Source organism: Neodiprion virginianus, chromosome 4 (genome assembly GCF_021901495.1).
Source record: "Neodiprion virginianus isolate iyNeoVirg1 chromosome 4, iyNeoVirg1.1, whole genome shotgun sequence".
Taxonomy (NCBI): Eukaryota; Metazoa; Arthropoda; class Insecta; order Hymenoptera; family Diprionidae; genus Neodiprion; species Neodiprion virginianus.
In genome coordinates, this window is record NC_060880.1 from 3,935,860 (window position 1) to 3,958,182 (window position 22,323).

At 36.9% G+C, this 22,323-nt stretch overlaps 1 protein-coding gene across 2 annotated transcripts in view; it reads right to left on the reverse strand.

Moving 5' to 3' along the window:
- Positions 1-749: 749 nt before the first annotated feature.
- LOC124302293 (disintegrin and metalloproteinase domain-containing protein 10) overlaps positions 750-22,323 on the reverse strand; it is a 104,114-nt gene continuing 82,540 nt past the window's right edge. The window contains exons 2-15 of one of the 2 annotated variants that reach the window (XM_046758286.1): positions 20,623-20,883; positions 16,650-16,844; positions 11,316-11,623; positions 10,042-10,188; positions 9,352-9,503; positions 9,026-9,260; positions 8,654-8,828; positions 8,346-8,499; positions 8,073-8,250; positions 7,727-7,957; positions 7,523-7,639; positions 7,268-7,432; positions 7,005-7,134; positions 750-5,807 (exon numbers count right to left, since the gene is read on the reverse strand). In XM_046758286.1, coding sequence (XP_046614242.1) covers positions 5,668-5,807; positions 7,005-7,134; positions 7,268-7,432; positions 7,523-7,639; positions 7,727-7,957; positions 8,073-8,250; positions 8,346-8,499; positions 8,654-8,828; positions 9,026-9,260; positions 9,352-9,503; positions 10,042-10,188; positions 11,316-11,623; positions 16,650-16,844; positions 20,623-20,883 — 2,588 coding nt within the window. In that variant the 3' untranslated portion in view covers positions 750-5,667. Of the gene's footprint in view, positions 5,829-7,004; positions 7,135-7,267; positions 7,433-7,522; positions 7,640-7,726; positions 7,958-8,072; positions 8,251-8,345; positions 8,500-8,653; positions 8,829-9,025; positions 9,261-9,351; positions 9,504-10,041; positions 10,189-11,315; positions 11,624-16,649; positions 16,845-20,622; positions 20,884-22,323 lie in introns of both variants that reach the window. The other variant, XM_046758285.1, reaches the window with a different exon arrangement.

A 22,323-nucleotide genomic window follows, 5' to 3' on the forward strand; every position in this document is an offset into this window, starting at 1 on the left:
GTTAGACGTACCTTATCGACGTAATTTCGTAAGGGGAACCAATTCCGCGTAGTCCAACATCGCCTTAAGCCACGGATCGAGAGATACGAATGAAAAACGAATTCCCTCTGGTGTTGAATATTTGATGTCCTGCATGACTTTCGCGTTCCTGAGAGTCCAATTAGTCTAATAAGGGTCCTTCAAATCCATTGTAGGAGATAAAGGATTTCGCTTCAAAAATTGCAAAAGAGCAAGCCTTGCCCATCTGGATTTTTTAAATCGAAATTCGGCAGATCATTGGCTAATGCTTGGTTTAATTCTTGAATAAACTGTACACGATTATGTCCCCGTAGTTTTGCGACATGAATCTATCGCACACAGTCCCGAGTCGCTGCGAGCAATGGATAAAGTGTGATATGCGAAGAACGAAAAATATCTTCGATTTTTTTTTGGTATCGCCTCAGCCGTTGATTTAACAGTGTTCTAAGTGTTGTGTTTGGCTTTCTCGGGGACCAATTGCTCTAATAAGGGACCTTCGAATCAATTCAAGAGGAAAAGTCACCGTCATTTTCATTATTTTGTCATTCTACATCAAATATTTGATTAAGTATTTGAAATATTGGACTGGAGAATGCACGAACTCGATTGTCATTTTTAAACTGTTCACAGAACTATCTTACAGTGATGTTTTCATCGTTTCTCCTACTGCAGAATATATGGGTAAGGGCTCTCAGGACTTGATGCCTCTGGTTTATCACATTCTCATACTGTTAAATGTAAAATGTACGTTTTTATTATTTTTTTACAATGTATCTATAATCACATTAACATAACACAAGAGATATTCACAATTATATGTTATTCATACTTTTAAAACATGTCACGTTCTAAACATTTTTGGGAGAAGAGAAGTGAGTTTTTAAACTACCATCGGGCAATTGGTCAGTTATCATGCACATTTGAACGCAGGTATACCGTGAGCGTCTGAAATAATATTTAAAATGGAGAAAAAAGAAGAATTCATTCTAAGGATTCAAGGCCACTTGGTGCTTTTTGATATCCAAGTAACATGATTCACGTAATCTCCAAAAAATCAGTCAAACCGTACATAATAAAAAGGAAAAAAAGAACCTGAGTATCAAGGTGAGAAAGAAACAAAACCAGTTGCAGACAATATTGATAAGATATTACAATATTTTTTTTGGATCGTTAGAAAAAATATAATTCTTCAATTTTTTTTTTTCTTCTTTTCTTTCTCGAGTCTAATATTATGTACAGGTGATAGAGAGTATCGCGTTACGACTGAAATAAATATATGTAGCCTAAGCGTAGATAATATATATGTTTGGGATAAAGAATTTTTTTTTTTTTTTTTGCGTTTTCTTCAAATTACCGTTACACTTCACACGCACACAAGCAATTTCGTATTTTCAAAACAGCCAGGCCTCATCCTATAAATCTTGATCACCACATGAGTTACTATAGTATCGAAATTGAGGATTCCTAATGTTTTGTGTCATTTAAAAAAAAACGATAATCATTCCAATAATCCATCAAATTTTTGTTACAACACAAGTCGAAATCTCCTTTTTTAAGAACCATCTACCATGACTCAATTCAGTAGAAGTTTGTTGCCGTAGAAAAAAAAAAAAAAAAAATAATGCAATTTTTATTTATAAAACGGCCTACAAAATCTTGGGACATTCGTTACAGGCTTACTTATAAAACATATAACTGAGTCCTCGGTCATGAATGGATTAAAATAGCACCATGGTTACCAGATATTTACATCTTCTAATCACAAGGCCGTCAGCTACCTTTAAAAACTAAGATAATGTTATTAATTATTCACATTATTCAAGCAATAACCTTTCGATCGTGTTGAAAATTAGGAACTCGCTCTAAGGATAAAAAATAAATTCATTGCTATGACAATGTACAACGTAAGATATTAACGCAACAATCGACAAGAGATGGGTGTATGATAGTCATCGTGGGACTCGGATACGTTCGACAGTTAATTGTAAGCTTGAAGACCTCAACTAGTGTATTAAATGCATTTAGTATAATGTGAATATATCGCATTATTCGGCAAGATTTGCGTTATAGAATGAAGCCAGCTGATAGATTTGCATTACGGCAAATTTTCAGAGCTAATTTCTAAGATTTTATGATGCCCTAGCTACAGTCGAGCCTGATATAATGTTTTCTCACACATTCGTGGTACGTAGTACTAAGTTTATACTGTCTTGATTACAAAATACAGAATAATATTTTGCTATAGTACAGATTTTATATAAAAACAATTATTTTATTATTCACTTTACCATTTTTACCTTCCTTTCCTCTTTTTCTTTCTTCGTTAAATCTCGTTTTGCTTTTACATCATTATTATTATCATTATTACTAATATTATTATTATTATTATTATTGTTAATATTATTATTATAATTATAATTATAATCATACTTTATAATATTAATATGTATATTTACACAAGTATATTTTTCCATTGTCATTATCATCTTCCTCGTCACTTTATCGTTTTTCACATACAATCCGTTTATAAATCACATTGCGCCTATTGTACATTTTCATATACCGAACGATGTACGAATTACAATGAATACATAAATTTGGCTGGCTATTTTTCCCTACATTTCACTATCAAATTCAACCTTTATTTTCATACCTCTCGCTATATAGACAGTGGAGAAAAAGTCAATGAAAATTTGAAATGAGATACACATATGTATACATGTATGTATAATATGTAACCGCTGATGAGCAGACGCCTATAGAAATTGCCAGGAAAAACGCTGCTAATGATATTAAAATTTTACTACATATGTACCTATAATTATTGAATATATTCATTTAGTAATTATCGTAGAGATATTCATGCAATCGTAATATAAACCACATATACCCTATGTATAAGGAAATAAAAGTGATAAAGGGATAACGGTTTACTGTGAAACGTTGTCGCTGACAGTTTTGGTCGATAAAAACAGGTCAAGAGCCATTGAGTAGCTGTTTTTCCTGGTACGCGTACACATATCGATATACATCTTTGGTTCTATTTCTACCAGAATTTTGCCAGCCATAGATATAGTTCCACTCCCATTTATAGAAAAATAGTATTTTGCGGCTATTACAGCTGGTCTGTCCGCCTTTTTCTTGTACTCCGTAATTAAAACCCGTTCAAACTATTCGAAACAGGTATAGATTTAATTGAATCAACAGAATTGGCGAAGGCATGTTTCTTATAATTTAGGGATAATAAATGAATAATCATTAACGATAAGATAGGCCTTAATGAGAAAGTAACCATTGGTTGTAGGAATAGATAGAGATAGATACAGAGAGAGATAGAGAGAGAGAGAGAAGGGAATTAAGTTAGAAAAAATAATGCAGGACTGAAGTCCACAATCAAATTATTAAATCTGTTTGAAGGAATTTTTCGAAATTAGGAGGCTTATGTAGGTGGTTGTTAAAAATAAAAATATATGTAACTACGGAGGTATATTAAAAAATTTCATTTTTTTTTTGTTCTAGTGGCAATGGATTAACAGTTAAAATTAAAATATCGTATGTATAGTATGATCAGCCTTTGCTTAAAAATGATATCCCTGTTTTAGTACTACATAAATTTTTATGTATAATATTTAATATGACCTTGTAATATTATGAATATAAACAAAAATGTTGAAGTACTGAATCTGAAGAAGAAAATAAAATTGAATTTGAAAAAAAAGGAACGGAGATCACACTCTCTTTTTTTATGAATTCATGCTTTTTTTTTTTTGTTTCGGGAAACATTGTGCTGATTGACTAAAACAACGTAATATATAATATATATGTATAAATTGAAATGCTATTTAAATATCATTTACAATTATCCATTAATAGTAAATATATATGTGTATAAATTATAATGTAATCAGTAATATCCAACTAATTAATAATAATCAATACATAATTGTAAAATGAGTATCACTATAAAATGATCAGTTTCAATTTCTTTTTTTTTTTTTTTTTGTTTTACCATCATCATTCATAGTTGCACTCGCTTCAATTGGCTAATAAAAATTAGTATAAGAATAATACATATCAATTATATTATTATATTACAATGGTACAGAGATCAAACGAATGACCTGCAATGGTTTGGTAATGCTGGATTTCCCTTTAGTTTCCGCCTCAAGAGTTTGTTTGCCTTTATACGATAGCTGGTGCAAATGAAATAAGAAGTGTTAAAAAATGTCTTCTTCTACATGTTATATCTATGAAATAAAATATAAGTTCTGCTTCCTTTTCAGACCATATTCAAAGTTTCACTCAAATTCGGCTAAGCAATTAGTGTTTCATTTCGGATTAGATTTTGTTAAGAAATAAATCCACAAGGTATTCGCGACCTAACGTTAAACTTTTATATCCAATTTATTGCGGTGTGCACACGATGATTCAAGATATCATATATCGTGTTTTAGATACTAACGAACAGATTCATTACCCTAAAATGTATCATAGGAAGGATATGCGTCTGAAGGAGCACTAAATCATAAAATGTGAATCTATTAATGGGTTTTTAACATTGTTGTATGGCTTGGCTGTAGTCATAAAACAGTTACAATAGAAGATAAAGCAGTGGTTATACGATTTCTTTCATTTCTTCCTCGTCTTTTCTTCTATTCTATAAATATCACAGCTAAAATTTTCACAATTACTTGGATGAAAAAAACAACTGAATCGTCTGTAACAAAATTTCAAGGAGACTTGTTACTATTTGATTTAAATAAATGAAGATAATGGTATATATTTTCTTTTTTCTTTTCTTTTTTTGTTTTTTTTTTTTGTAAAATGTAATATGATAAGTCAATAAGTGGATAGATGGTGAGGAAACCAATAACGATTTACTTTAAAATATAAGAAAAGTTCAAATCAATGAGAGATTCAATAATTCCACCCCGTGAATCACAACTTCGTAATATTGTCATACTTAACATCCTATCAAAGCATCCATCCAATCCACGACAGGTCTGTTTGGAAGCAAAGATTGCCGAGTTAGAAGATTATGAACTGTTTTTGTAAATAACGGGAACGATCGAGGAGAAACAAGTGTTTTAAAATTGATATTTTAGGAGTTAAATTATATCGCGATAATTTCAACCTTGGTTTTAGTCTAGACTTTTCTTTCCTATCTCTTGTTCCTTCTTTCTTTTGTTGTTCCTGTTGTTCTTCTTAGGGCAGTGTGACCATGGTTATCATAATTACTACTTACTTGATGAAGTCTACTGGTATATTTATATATAATTTATAAAAAAAGAGCACTGGATGCTAGGTCAAATACGGGGTTCGATTAATCTTTCTAAAGCGTCATGAATATCTGATAAAATTGTAACATTTGTCTTTTCCTGACGAGGAAATTTCATCCAGACGATGATTCACATTTCTCTAACTTTCATGACGCGAGCTAATAATTATGTATAAGTAATAATAGTAATGATAAATGATAAACAACATAATTCAAATTAGTATCCAGCTCTCTTTGACACTCTGTCTTTCTCTCTTGGGCCGCTCATTTTCCGAGCAATAAAGAAGTCCAAACGATGCTCTTACGGTGGACTGCGATGAGACTGTTTTCACAAAGTAACGCCAAATATGGTTTGGGACTCTCTAGTGTCGTCAAACCTTGTTGTGAAGCCTCATCTCATAGGCTGTGCCCCTACCACCTCCTCCGGAACCCGAATAGGCCCCGGCATACAGTTCGGGACGATTTGACCGGCCGAAGTTGGCTGTTGGACCACCTGCTGGTGGCGCACTAGCTGTGGGAACCGAGCGATAGCCTGTTTAAAGTTTAGAAACAATGTTTCAACCAGAGAAGAGGAAACAAAAAGAAAAAGAACACGAGTGCGGAAGAACGTAACTTGAGACAGAAAATACAGGAAGTAAGCTTTGTAAAGGGTAGCATTTTGGAATTCATCGTTATTTGAGTAATCACAAGACATCCGAGGATCTAGACTAGGATTTTGTTAGCTCATGCAGAATATGCGTTACACTTTTCGAATAGTTTTGAAAGCAGCTGGCTTTGGTATGATTGGGATACTTTACTGGAAATTGTTGCAGTTTTTACTCGCCGTAGGAGAAAAAATATAAACAATAACAAAAATATTTCCTTCGCATTAGCATTAGCGGCTATGGAGAATAATTTTCAGACGTTCATTGGATACAAAAATTACAAAGAGAAGAAAAATCGGAATTAATTAGAGCGGTGCATCATCACAGTACAATAACAATAATAATAAAAGCAGGCAACTATATGTCACAGGTTTGCAGTCAGACAGAAAGTTATAGGCTACACGTCGATTGCAAAAGCGACTACATAAGTTTCCAGGATCAAACACAAGAATTTTCAACACCGACTTTTGGCATTCGCCCAAACAGTCAAGTAATCTGTCTTCATCTTCGTTCAAAGTAATCGAATTGTTCATTACTTTAATTCTAAAGCCAGGCTAATAAGGATTCGTTGAATTCTAATTACTACAAAATGCCCGAGTTTTTGAAAACCGTTGTTTTCACGTCTTTTGAAACGAACCGTTTAACAAAGACTTTAAACGTGAATTGGTCGGACAATAACGAACTGATATCCAAGGATTTAATCCTGTCAAAAGTATAATGTAGGCCCGAGCTCACCTCTGCAGCTCAGAGAACAAGATTATCAGGTAGTGAGGCGCGTCGCAATCAATGTGAGGGAAATGCAAACATGAGAAACACTGATGTAGTTGCGGGTTGATAATAAGTCGTACACGAATAAATATGTATATCTCAGCTAGGTTGTTCGGTGAAATTTGATTTTCGATACGTTAGTGTGATATTTGGTGAAAAATAACTGTCTCTAAAATATCATTGGCAGAAAGACGTTTATAGTTGCAAGGGCATCGAGCTCGGTCAAGAAACAGGTAGAAAGTCAAATTTTACCGATGGCATAGTTTCTAGTAAAGGATCGAGGTATGTGGACGTACCTTTGGGAGGATAATACTGAGCTCCTCTACCTTCTCCGTATCCATGCGAAGGACCGCGCTGTCCGTGACCTCCCTGTCCTTGCCTCGGAGGAATGCTTCGTGGACCAGCACCGCCTCCGTGATGATGTCGCTGGAGAAAAAAATCAGTGACAATCAGATTCGCGGCAACAAACAAAAGGGAACGACTGAATATTCAGGCCTTATTCAACAGCTGTACAGCTCATCGATGTCTAATCGATACTGTGATATTTCGTTCAACTCACCATTCTCCTTAGAGTATTCATTGGCCTTCTCAATGTTTCACTAATCCGTCTTGCCGGCGGTTTCTTAGGATTACTGGAAGGAGTGTGTACCGCGCAGCACTTGATGAACAGGCCCATAAAAATTATGAACGCTATCCCCATCAGCAGTACCGCCCACCAGTACTCCTGAAACGAATTGTCACCGATAAGCGTGAAATGTCGTTCGATTGATTATATCTCGATTTAACACAAGGAATATTCCCTGCTCAAACATACCGTAACCCATTGAGAAAGCGTGAGTAAGGTCTCCTTGTTGAACAGTAGATTTTTCAATCTTGCAAGTGGCCCTTCGGCGTCGACCGCTCTGCATTTAAGGAACACGTCGCAGTATCCCTGAAGAAGAAAAATGGGTTGGAAAAATTTTGTTTCAGCGACAAAAATCATCTTGCACGAATAAGGATCCACGAGTTTCATCTTTACCTGGAAGTTATCACAAGGCGAGCCTGGCCTCAGATTGATCGCCCCTTTTCCCTGGGCTTTCAAGTGAGGAAGCTCGCTGGTACTGCGACACGTCGAAACATCAGTACCATTCTGGCAAGCCAACTCGCACAGCTTGCGTTTATCAATATTCGGTTTGTTGCTCGTTAAGAAGCATTCCGTAAGATTCCATTCCAGACATCTCGATCCGATACATTCCCCCTTGATGCACAACTATTGGGAACGTTACAGATTTACTTGACAATCACTTTTTCGAAATTATAATCGATACGTGTATCGGAAAATAAACTGAGACATCTAGAATAAGTATCACATGTTCTTTTGTTACCTGAGTTTCCTGGTTACACTTGGTGTTGTTAGCTTTTGGTTCTGGCGGAGGACACACGGATGTTGTTCCGTTGCAAACCGAGTCATGACTGCATTCCGTTTCAATTTTGCACACAGACTTGTTTGCGAGCGGTATAAATTGGCACGTTTCGCTCGAACAGCAGGGTCCTTGGCTCGGACTGTGAAGGAGAAAAAGTTAATTGAATATCATCAGGAATATCCTGACTCGTGAAAAGGCTAGGCTGAAAAATTTACAGCAATAAATACAAGGTACCTGCACTGCGCTGAATTTGTCCTACGACACTGGTTTTTCGACATCGGTAAGCGTGGATAGCAGCACTTGTCTTTGCATTCCTCTTCGTCATATCCGCAATCGCATTCTTCCCCTTCCTCGACGATTTTGTTCCCACAGAAAGCGCCGGCAGGTGCTGTGAAAAGATTAGAAAAGTTTGTGAAATATTCTGTTTCGAAACACACAACAACAGAACTTTTAATTGGTCTTCAATTTTTCATCCCTCCGTATCTTTATTTGTAGTAAGGTAATACTTTCACATTATAAGTAAGGTGCAATAATCGTCTCACCGGTGAAGCAGTTCCTCTTTTTCTTATCCTCAATCGCGTCCAGGACGTTGCTGATGTTCCCTATACTGCACTTTGAAAATTTACTGTTGTTCGGTCTGTCTCCACTGGTGGCCGAGGCGAACATAATAAAATTTCCGTGTAGTCCACCGGGTCTGCATTCCGGTGGAAAATCGTGCTGCATAAAGTAAAACAAACCATTATCAGAGATATTAAATTTCGACAGAAATTGGGTAAGAATGGCACGATGAATTTGGTATATAAATTGTATTTTTTGACAGGATTATCGATCGTAAGTATCGATTCATCTTTTTGCATAATTAAAGATTCAAAAATGATTACGGTACGAAAAATATGATCTATCGTTATAATTACCGGCGATCCAAAGTTGTGGCCAATTTCGTGAGCCAACGTCAGCTGGGAAACTTTCGGCGGTACTCTGCTCGCATAGTTTACAAATGTGATGATACCGGTGTTCAACGATCTCTTTGTCGACTGATACATTCCGCCGACGGTTTCCGTGTAAGTTTTGTACTTCTCGCAAATACCGCCCGAAGCACCGGACGCAGATGCAACCCAAGCAAGTCCAAGAGTACCCCCGGTAAAATCTCTGAAAGAAAATGAACGTGTGCAATATTTAATGTGACTAATATTTGCAGTAATTTCTTACTTATTTCTATATATAAGATTATGGAATTTACCTGTATGTGAAAACGTAAGCCAGGCAGAAAGCTTCGTGATTGCCAAGCGAGTGTAGATTGAGAAAATTACTGACGTCTATGTTTTCCATGCAAAAGGGATTCGACGTGTCGCCATAATTCGGGGGATGAGTACAAGGCTTGTCGTCGTCGATCTGAAAGGATTGTTAATTTTTTTATTTTTATTTTTCTACACCAAAAAAAATTTCATTTGTTACAGTAGCTACAAATATTCAGTAAACCGAGTATCGTTAAAAAAAAACTGTTTGAATATTGTTGGAATTACGAAAAACGAGGTACGCAAAATCAGTTTGTGAGGCTTACTCTACTTTTTTAGTTCAACGAGGCCTTAACGTCAATTTATCGTTGCACGAGCATTAAATTTTCGCAACAGTTGCAAGAAAATCTAGCAACAGTGCTCGTAATGAGAAAGAATAGTAACGGATACTAGACTTTTCGGTAAAAGATACAAAACTACTTTTCACTTTGTACCCAGAGCTATATTTTTCGACTGTGGTAAAAAATGAAAATAGTTAAGGACGGAGCGGTAACCGGAACTAAAAATTTCTCCCAGTGTAATCAACGATAATAAACCAGTGCGATTTTCGCTACACCACCAAAATTCTTGTTGCAATATTTTTGATTCTAGGATATTTATCGCTTTGCAAATCTGTACACACACACACAACGTACCTTTATTCTCTGAACTTCAAATTTGATATTTCGATGCTCGCTCCTACCGTCGAATCTTGTACCCGTGTAAATATAGTTCACAGCTATAACGTGTTGCGATATCAGCGAAAGAATTTCCTCCTTAGTTTTTTCAACGTCATGACCCACCTGTGAAAGAAAAAAAACAATAATAATGATAATGAAAATAACAACAATAATTCCGTTGTCAAATCGAGATGCGTAGATAGCATCGTGAAAGTTAAACTCTCCTCGCGAAGCGAATGAAAAATTTTATGTACAAAATACTGACTTAAAAATGAATAGAGAAAATCGCGTAATGTATTTGATCTACGTAGTTTCAATAATTTCTAACACATCCAACAAATAAACCGTTAAATTCCTGAACCTTGAAAATTGAGGCAAAATGATAAAGGAAAAACGAGACACAATAGTGGGAATAACAAAGGAAGGAAAAGGCGTGAATAATGTAGGCGGAGAATGAGAAAGAGAGAGAGAGAAAGAGAGAGAGAAAAGGGGAGAAAAGCTCCCGCCGTTTGCGATTGAATTTTTTATTTTTTTTTATCGCCTAGCGGGTTGAAAGTATTCACTCTGCGAATATTTCTTCTTCCGTTCCGCTTTCTTTTTTCTTTCTCTCTCTCTCTTTCTCTCGCTAACTACGAATAAAAATCAAAAAAGGTAGAAAAAAAAAAGTATGCTATATACAATATGTATAATACACGTATAATATACGCACAGGTGTACGTAGGTACACGTACACGTACAACGCGCAACGCGTTTCGTACGATATATCTAAATATACATGCGTGTAGATCCACGATGTTGCGAAAACGCCTAACAAATAAATTCACACACACACACAAACCGATCAAAAGCCGAGCCGTCTAGTCTGCGAAAAATTTCGCATTCACATTTCGCAATAAATATGGCTGAATCCACCGCGTGGAAGTGTTACGTACGTCTATGTGTACATACATAAATATATACATGATGTATAATCTGCGAAACGTTGGGCAAAATTGCGATTGTTCCTCCAAGGGTGGAACGCGATATTTGTAGGGGTAATCAAAAAAAAAAAAAAAAATCATGCCAGGTAATTTCCAATTTGAAAATCACTCGACTGTGAACAAAAAAGGAAGAGGGAAGAAAAAAAAATAAAAATTACACGATACACAACAGGTGAAAAAGAACCGGGGTTGTTGATTGAAAATCGATAAAAAAAATAAATAAAAGAAATAAATAAATTTTTGCCAAGGTGATCGATTTCTCACGCTCACCGTCTCGGATATGTGCCTCCAGATTAGGGGATCGGTCTGTATGAAGAGAGAACACGTGTTATTCTTCTCCTGCTTGGGTCGCGTCTCCCGCCTCGTCCTCGTCCTCGAGCTTTCAAGCACGTTTGCCTGTCGCGAGTATTTGTGCCCGGGATCCTCGTTGTCGTCGACCCAAGGTGAATCGACCTTCGCAGCATTTCCTGATCCAGGTTTGCTCTTGGATGACAGCGGCGGGTCCGGTTCACCAGAATTTTGAACCGCGTCCATCCATTGGACCCTTTCTTCGGTCACGCCACAACCCGACGAGTGTCCTGTAAAAAATCGGTATCAAATATTTGAACATATATAAGAATGGGGCGGCTCGTTTGAACCGTAGAAACGCGGGGAAAATCAAGACGCGTTTTTGATCGGCGTGAAAAAGTTATTTATTCGAATTAGAAAATCTCTTGAGAAGAAGAAGAACCTTCCGTTCTGCATTTGAACGTAAATTATAAATTTATTTATCCGGTTTACACGATGAAATCAATCGATCAATCAATTAATACAGGGCATCGATTCACTAACAATAAAATTTGTCTTAAGAAAATATTGTCCGACAACAGTTTCACTATATTTTAATGACGATTCCGTCTACGTTCCAACGATTGGAATCGCGTTTTTCAGGCGGGATGCATTGTAGATATCGGGGCTGGGGTGAAATTCCGAATTTGCAAAGTTCTCAAAGCGTCAAATTCCAAATTTTTTGGTCGCGGAATTTAAAATAAAGAAACGAAACTTTGACGAAACGTCAAAGTATGGAATGATCCAAAATTCGACGCTCGGGGTTACGAAAGGACAAAATGCCGAGAGTGGGTAACTCCGACAAGTCAAAGTTCTAAAAAAAAATCTGAAACATCGAAATTTCGAATGATCGAAGATTTTCAGTTCGGTAAATTTCTGGCTTGATGAAATTGCATCGCTTTGATCTTGCTTTCTTTTGGATTTTCGATATTTTCACGTTTGGAATCCTGATCATTTTGATTTTTCACACGCATTGGTTGCGAAATTTACGCTGTGCGAGTATATTATAATTTTCGTAATTTTACTCTGTCGCAAACATTGCTCAATCGTGACTTGAATTTTCAGAATCTTGCATTTCGGAACTTTGACCCGTCAAATTTCCGACCATTCGAAACCTTGGCGTTTCTCCAAAATTTCATTTCTTCACTTCAAGTCTAGCCATAAAATAAATTCGACATTAGGTGGAATTTCGGAAATTCAACCCCGTCCCTAGATATCGCTTTTCATTCGATTTCCCACTCGATGCGGCTCTGCATTCTTTAGGCGACCATGAAAGGTGGGCAGATGCGAGACGCTTTCTATATATATTTGGATTTTAGGATGGTTTTCACCCTCGCATATCGACAGCGAAGTGCGAGTATATCAAGAGCTTGTGTATGTATGCAAAAAAACGTGCGCTAATATTGGGAATTAATACCTCGTCAAATAATTATTCAATTATATCAGAGTTTTTTTTTTTTCATCTGAAAAATAGGATTGCTGTTTTCAAATTTGAAATAAATCGGGTGAACCGTATTTGAATAATCGTGAGCACCGTAAAACATCAAACGGAGAGAAATGTTTTACGTTATTGTTCATGACGAGGCTTCATATTAATTTATTCTAATGAGAAACAAAATATTCAAACTATCTAAACTCGATCTACGTACTTTTGTATAAAATAAAACTTCAATCGAATTGAATAATTTGTTGTGAATATATAAATTCCCAATATTTATCCACTTCTTGCGTGAAGTTATTTCAAATTGAAATTACCAGAATGATAATAGAATAATTAATACGAATATTATTATTTGATTTTCGTTTCCTGCACCGCGGCAGAAAATTCCGGTAAATGTAAAACGAGATGAAAACGATCGATCGAAATTCGAGATAAAAAACGTACCTTATATTACGTGTATGTACGTATAGAAAAGTTATTCGAGAGTTTGAGAATTGGTTTCTTCGTCTCAAAGCGAGGCGGTGGTACAAACCTCTATACGTATATACATATATATATATACATACAACGAAATATAATTTTGTTGGAAATTCGGTCACGTCAGCTATATGAAGACCTCGTGACTAAAATTTGCAATCCTAAAACTACGCCAAAACACAAACAGCGCGATTTTTATACTTATCGTGTTATACCCGAAGACTCGAGCCCCGTCGCTGTGTACCCCTTTGAAAAGTACGTGCTTAGAAGAGAAAAAGTCAAAGCCACCGCAAGGAGGAAAAAATTCGGCAATGGTATGCCGGAGGGTTGTTTCGAAACCGAGCGAGTTCACGGTTTCGTTTTTGGGTTAGTATAAAGGTTCTCATATTGTTCGCAGGCAAATATCCTCGAATATCCAAGAAACGCGGTCGGCAAACAGACTCGAGACAAATCTAGCTTAGCTTCTTCTTCTTCTTCGTCTTTGTTGCGTCTTTTCCAAAATTTTTCGCAAGTCACGTAGCGTCTAGTTCTCTACTCGTGATTTTACCACAAATAAAAATCACCCACTGTATAGAAAAGTGTTTGCCCTGTAATCCTCCAAAGTTTTTCATCACAAGAATTATTATCGAACAGAAATCTATTTCTAAAATGATTTCTCTCACGGTCCTAACAAAATGCTGTACAGTGTACGTTTTGTACGTTTTTTTCTTTTTTTTTTGCTCAGGGAATGAAACAGAAACTTTGTCACCCGATTAACTGTTAACTGATTGCGCGGTGATTTGAACGGGGCCTTTTCCGTTTATGGCGGTGGTAATGCATCGCTTATCTCGGTTTCCGCACCGGTGCTATAATAAAAATGATTGTTCGAAAGTGGACCGCAAAAAGACTCCGTCGAGTCGTTCGATGGATGAAAGACGCAGTATCGAGGGTTACTATCTCCGTAAAAGTAACTCGGAAAAAAAATCCATCTCTTGCGATAAAAATACTCAAATAACACATACACACAAACGCAGACGTACAAATGCGAAATAAACAGCGCTGATATACAGTTGAAATTGCGTTAATATTCGAACAAAGCAGAATTCAACTGTCAAGTATTAAATGACAGACGAGAAAGTTGGGACACCGTCTAAGGCCAGTCCGTCAGTCCATTTGCACCAGCTATAAACTCAAGTTAATTGTAAGACGGACAGTTCAGCAGCAGCAGCAGCAGTCTATTTGCCGAGATGAATCCCAGCGGTGTACAAAAGGAGAGAATGAGAAAGTGAGAGAAAAAGTGTGTGAGGGAGAGAGAGAGAATGGGAATCTGGGACTTCGCAGAAACCGCAGGGGCAGAAGTACATACGCAGAAGAGGCGTGGTGGTCGGTTTGGTTCGCCGGTTAGTTGGTTGATGGTTTGGGTCCGTTGTTTTACGGTTGCTTCATTGGTAGGTTGGTACACAGGACGACAGACTCGCTTACGGTATGCAGGGTAGATCGATACGTAACAGGCTTCAAAGTTTCGCACTTTGGTCGACAAAAGCAACGACGAAACCTAAATTCATACCCTCGTGTGACAGGGAGTGACGAGAAGAATGAAGAAATAAAAAAAATAACAAAAATTGTATCGAGGACAAGGACGCGAACAAATGTCTGAGTCATTGTACGGTTTGCGACCTGAAGATATCTGCGCTATTAATTGGCACGAAGAAGCGAGCTTAGGGTGAAACGAAGCTCCGGGTAATCGGATTGAACGGACATTTCGGATTTGGATTTACTATGCTGAATTTCAAACAATCCTAAAGATGGAATTAACGATTTTTCCTAAATCGTTACTAACTTAAACCTCGTTAACAAGTCCCGTGTCTTTATCCCGCGGAAAATGGAAAACTTCCATAATTCGTTTCTTCGGTGACTTGACCTGGTTTTGAATACTATTCGGATAGACATTAGTAAAAGACTGAAACTATGCACGAATGGAAGAATCACAAAAAAGAAAAAAGAATGAAAAAAAAAAAAAACAAAAAAACAACCCCAAATCCTGGTACCGCGATAACGGGATGAAATTCCTGGTTAATTCCGTTCTTCAGATTCATGCAGGTATAAATGCATTATAATCTAGCGTGAAGGTATTCGGTCGGCAAACAAAAGCTTCGCGGTTAGATATACGAGAGGACAGCGTGATAAATAGAGAATAGTTGGTATACTTGTATGCATATGTAAGCACACCACACGTGGTATGCGGCACTTTATATACGCGCGTTGCAAAATGGCGTATATAAATGAACGGAGGCTGGGAGAAGAATGAGAGAAAGAGGTGGAAAAGCTTCGCGTACGCGTAATGTCGCACAGTATGCGTATAACTGCGTACGACTTGCAATATTATATAAGCCACTCGTTACTTTGCAAAATCGACGTTGTTAAATAAAGAGCAACGATACGTCGAGCACGATAAGTTTGACGAAATTTTAGTACAGCAATTTCACCCGAGTTTACAATAACGTTAAAAATGAAAATAAAAGATGAAGAAAGAAAAATTTGCTTACGTTACGTAATTACAGTTTGAAATATCGTAGGTGTACGGAAACTTTTGGTAATCGACTTTGCCGACCACTGACGAGTAAGTCAAAAATTATTTCACACACCTAACCCGGAGAACATTTTTTTTCCCTTATACTCAACTACTGAAAGGCGAAACAGCCCTTAAACACGAATAATAAGATATAAAGCACAACACACATGCTTTCACGCAAATGGAGTTCCTCGCCCCGCCACGAAGTGCACACTCTCTGTATTTTACGCGCACGCAAAGTATGTACAACACACACACACACACACACACACACAACATGTATGTGTTATTTCACATTATTACTAAAAGCAGGGAGCTTGCAGCCGGTTATAGAGGGTCATTTTCATGCAGACAATTACCGTTCCTATCATTATAATCACATTCATTTCGTCATCGTACCATCGTTTTCTATTTCACGTAACCATGATGCGAAATGAAAAAGCTGTATATTCGTGTGCTTTTTGTAAATGAATATGACAAAAAGTTTTCCGAATAACGAGAAAATACAATTAAACATTGAAAGTATCGTAGCTAATTGATTTACGACTAATACACCGAGAGAAATTTTTATTTCCGTTTACCGCTCAGTCCGTAACTATTTTCATTTTTCACCACAATAGAAAATGGAAATTAGTTTTTTAGCTGTTACCGGAAAATCTATCGTCAACAATATTCGAACAGTTTTTGTTAACGATACCTGTTTCACTCAAATTTTCTAGTTACTCTGACGAATGAACTTTTTCTCAGTGCATGCAACTGCATGCGGAATTGATGGGAAACGGGTAACAGAAACTAGGTGATTTCTTACCTTCGCGTATATCAGCGAATGGATCGATCACGTCGTCCTCGTGATAAATGACCGAGTGATGTGTCTCGTTTACTTCGTGTGGCGGGAAGTAGTGATGCGCCTTTTCAACGTACCACGCACCACCTCGAGGCGAAACGATTTTACCGTGGAAGACTCCGTTGCTGATGCTCCCGAACACGTGGCTCTCAGCTTCTCCTGTCGAAATATAACGGCAAAAATCTCACCCTTCGTCTTTGTTAGAAACATGTAAAAAAAGAGGGAGAGAGAGTGCGAAATAAAGAAGGTAAACCTGTGCTCAGGTTTTCAATTTTCAATTATAAATTATTGCTGCACGCTGATATATATATATATATATATATATCAGTTTAAAAGTAAAAATGAATTACTTGAATACTTGGACAGAGCTTTTTTTATTTCGATTATTTCATTGTACAAAAATTAACGAGCCGAAACAATCGTTAAGACATAAAATTGAAAATACGAATTATCCTTGTCACAGTTCGTTTTCAACTTTAACGTCGTCTCGTTTTTCTCTGTCATCCAGATGGGTAAAAGCTCACGAGGCTGATAATAATATCGTTTTATAAAGAGATCGGCCGAAAGTAGCTTGAAATATTCATAGAATCTTGTTAATTTGAATTCTCTGAAGCAGGGAATGAATGAAAAGTGTATATATGTATATACACACACATATATAAAACAAAGATTTGTGCCTGGGGTAGCAAATATTATTCTCTGATTCTTAACGCAACAACCTGAGCAGTGACTAGACGGTTATTACCGAGTCTTTGAAATACAGATAAATAATGCGCTACATATACGTATATATGCGTACATCCCTCGTAATTCTGGTACGGGGTTATTAATTTTGTTGAAAATTAATCATCCCTCGCATCGTACAACGTTGCGTTGTGCCATTATCGTCGAGGGATGTTCCCGCTGCATTCTGGCGTTAGTTTTGACTGCCTCAAATTTATTCCGACTTCTACGTTTCGAGGGAAAAGGGTTTATGGTATGGTTTAATGGACGGTAGCTAGTCAGCTTGATGCCGTAACGGCAGGCTCGTGTATTTGTTTGAAAACTGGAGAGGCGTGCCATCACTTTCCTTTGAACCTTGCGCATCCCACTTTTACCCAAATAAACGAGCCACGCAACCCGTGTTTCGTTGTGTTGGCACCCAAAAAGGGTATACAAGGTACGAAACACGGTGTAGAGCGGGTGATCTATTTAGTTAACAAAAATTCATTCACGTAATTATATACGTAATACTTACGTTGATTGGTATCATTTATTTATTTACTTTTTTCCTCATTATTTTGTTGTTTTTTTTTTTGTACATAAAAAGTCAGTAAAGTTCTTTTAATTCACAGCTTTATGATATTATACGTCGATTGTTGTTTTTTTTTTTTTTTTTTACTTTTGTTTCGGTTTTTAGTTATACATATATATGTATGTGGAGCTTTTTGCAAGCGAAAAATGACGACGCAATTGAAATGAAATTGAGCGGAGTAATTGAATCGAAAAGAAAATGACGACCTTGTCGTTTTGCAATCGGTATTAAATTAGAAAACTCGCCGTTTCAAACGAGTCGCGAAATTTCTGTACACAAGTTTCTTTACATACTTAATCATTTCATATTCTATTCGTTCTCGATTTAATTCGTACGACGCGACTTTTTCTTTTTCATCCGTTCGATTTGCCTTCTCTATGAAAGATCCGGCGTTCAATTATCGTACATTTTATTCCCAAGTGCAAAGTTTAAATTTTAACGTATTATTCATACATTTCCTAGCGTTGAATGGTTAAATCCTGAAGGATCCTGATGTCGGAAAAACCACATACGAATAAAACGACGATTCGAATTTACTTCAAGTTTGAAAAATATGGTCGATTCGCGTTATCAAAATTAAAAAAAAAAAAAGAAAAAAAAGGGACGTCTCCTGCAGCTCGTTACATGAATTTTTGATTCCGCGTTTCGTTCGTCTGAAATTAGACACAGTTCTGTAAGCAATGGCTGCTATGTACTGATATCCAGGAGATAAACCATCGGAACAAAGCCGCGGGGTTGAAATGCGGTTAGCTTTTGCGGTTTTGCAGCGGCGATACGATCCGTGCAACACAGCTAAGAACGGTTGAGGAAGGACTTTCGAGAGACGGAAATTAAACTGGGTTTACGCTAGCGATAAGTGAGGATCAGAGGGTGTAGTGCATGGGTAAAACATCCGATCCCTCATTTTTCATTCCTCTTCTCTTTTCTCTTTTCCCAGCCGCGGTATAACGATACGTAAAACCGACGTAAGACTCGAAATTCAATGTTTAAACTCAGTCAAGTAAGTTTAAGTGAAAATTGAAAATTACATTTCTCAGCTTCGGTATAATTTGAATAATTTTGGATACCACGTTTCAGTAGTTAGGAAATCTTTTCACCCATGGCATCGTGTGAATGGATAAACCGACGGCGAGCTTTGCAAACTTTCATTTTTATTCAATTTTCAAACTATGGACGCGTTTAGTGTTTTTTTTTTTTTCTTATTATTATATTATCATCCTTATTATTTTTCGACGAATAACCGTTGCGCAGAGTTGCAGCCGGCTTTGAATCCGGTTTTGACCGATAAACGGAAGCTCAGTTTTCAGCCACCGGATCCTCTACGGATGCAAGTGGAAAAGCATAAATTTCAAAAATACCGAGAATTACGTCGAGTTGTGCCAACTTTCTGCCGTCAATCTCATGTCCGGAAATTAAAAAATCACGTTTGAATTCAAAATAAAAAAAAAAAAAAATGAAAACAATTTTCAACCACCCTGTCATAGCCATAAAATTTCTTCTCTCGCAATTAGCGTTCAAACGAGTAATTAGATCGCGGGATTACAATAATCATAATAATTGTTTGTACAAGACATAAATTTGTAACAAAGTTTGAAATTTCACAACATGTAAATTCATTCTATTTCATTTTTTTTTTCTCTTACTTATTCTTCTTTTCTTCTTTTGGTTGTACCTGCCTACATTATACCTGAAACCGACTTATTTTTAACTCGAAAATTAATTTAATCCCTTGGCACATCATATTATTAAAGAGAGGGTGAGTGTCTCTGCGGGATTTAATAAGCCTCGCTAATTAAAGTTCTAAAGTAAATTCGTTCGTTTTTATTTTTTGTTCACTTTTTTTTTTTTTGGTAAAGGCAAAGAAGAACGAGGAGGAGATGGAGAAACAGCACGCAGCGATGCAAAATGTAGACTAGAGTGTAACTTTAGAGGAGCGAAATATCCATTTTCGTTATAATTTGGGGGTACAAGAAAAATGCTGCGGGAAAAATTGAAGGGTTTAAAAAATGAAACCCGAAAAAACATTCTCGACGATACCTTTCCATATTTTTTTTTTTAAATACAATTTACGATTTTTCAATTTGGCACATCCTGAAAAGTTTGTTTAGATTAAAAGAAAGATTCTGTGAAAAGATGAGCGTTCTACGTTACGTGGAAAATCGCGCTCATTTGGTATTTCGCTTTTTATTTCACATTCTTTTTTTTTTTTTGAATTCGCGAATAAACGCGTCGTAGCACTTCAATTATTATTTATTTTCTGAAATTTATATTCGACCCAAAGATCACGATCCATAAGACAACGATATATCATCCGTGAATCTTACCCTCCTAAATTGAATGTTCGTATTGAATTATAACTATTTTATAAGATTGAATTAATAATGAAAAACTCGTCAGATACGCTTCTTTGAGATGAACTCTAGACTTGATGTCACAAATCTGGGTCTTCTTTGCGAGGTAAGAAGTAATAATAAAAAAAAAACAGAAGAATTTATTCACGATACTTGATAAATTTAAAAAAATTCAACGTAAAACGCTCATATTTTGACAAAACCTTGCCTTTATACATAAATATGTATATTTTCCGCTCTTCTGTAAAGAAATTGCGCAATATCGAAGGGATGCATTGAATAAAGTACTCACCCAGTATGTGACCGTGGTAAATGTGGGACGTGTCGAGGTCCTCCTCTTCGCCGGAGGGTCCCAGTATAACTAAGTTATTGCTAAACGTTGTTATGTCTCTTTTTAATCTTATATGAAAGTCTCTACCGTGAGCGCGAAATTTAAATATCACTGGATTATCCTGCGCGACGGATCTCTTAGCCCTGAGATGAGCTCGGTGAACATCTTCGGTCGAATACGACAGGGGTTCGTAGTGGCGTATGTATTCGTTCAGTCGTCGAGCTGTAACAGAAGAAAAATTCACAATCAAGTTACTTGTTGCTAAACAAACCATCGTTTTTTTCATTTTTTTTGTGTGTGTGTGTTTTTATCGACCTGCGCTTTGTAACACAGTACGCAAGCTTTTGGTCGCGAATTTTCGTAGATATGATATATTCGTAGTAAAGTTTGCGAGTGACCGAAAGGTGAGCTTAAAAGTCGGAGACTTCGTACCAAATGCGATATGCAATTCAGCTGCGCTTGCTTATACTCTGCGAATGCAGTAATAGCTCGCGAGCCGAGTTCTCGTGCAGCAGCAGTTACGCAGTTTAAACTCTAGAGAGGAAACTACGGAGAGCTCAGACCAGAACGCGCGGAGAATGACGGCACGATATTAAAGCTTATATATAGGCCCCGCAGGTGTAGAGTTTCAGGGATAAAAACTCTTTGCCGAGAGTAAAAATAGTTAAACTATCAAGGTATTATCGAACAAAGTGAACGCTGAGAATTTCGCGATGTTTTGGAATTGTTTAATTTAAAAAAAAATGTCGTAATTAAAATATGACAAAAAAAGTGATGCAGCAAAAAAATTAGCAACAAGATTAGCTTGAGTGAGACTTTTTGAACTTGTACCGCGTTGGGACGTTTTCGTTTCAACACTTTTGGCTCGACCCTCTGTCACGTGGATTCTTAAACAAGATTAAAATGCATCGGCATCGTCGTCTTCACAGCCGGTATAAATATCCATGAATATCGGAGCACGCAAAGCTCTGTGAGAGGAAGGAGCGGTAAGCCGGTGCAGCTTTTCTCTTCCACGTCGCACCGCATGTACGCGGAAAAGCCAATTAACCCCTTTCCAGTACCGCGCACCTAGAGTAAGTCTCACACAATCTCGAGTACCTGCGCGGTTCGGGGGCTATTAGTCTTCGTTTCCGACTCAAACGAACCAAGTGACGCGGAGAACGGGCGAGCTCAGAACCGAGCTCGTTGCTATCGCCGCAACCATATTTATTCATTTATATGTATATTTGCTTATGTATCACCTGTCGCCCAAAAACTACCCGGAGTCGTTTCCTCCAATGAGATGAATTATACGAGCATCAAGTCTTCAAAGGGGGGCTTATGAAACGGCGTGCTCATCGTGCAATTGCTGGGTTATTTTTGCCGAAGTGTCACGTAAGTAAATTGATATAGGATAGATCCGCCTGTAGCTATGCAATCCGTCATACATTTTTCCGAAATCCGCCTGCATATATGCAATTTATAATATATTTTATCAAAATCCGCCTGCATTTATGCAATTCGTAATACATTTTTTTAAAATCCGCCTGCATCTATGCAATTCAAATTGAATTTTACACAAACGTATTCCCGCTTGTCAAACTGCAGGATGAATTCGGTAAAACGTATTATGAATTGCACAAGTTGCAGACGAATTTTAGTTAATTTTATTATGAATTGTAT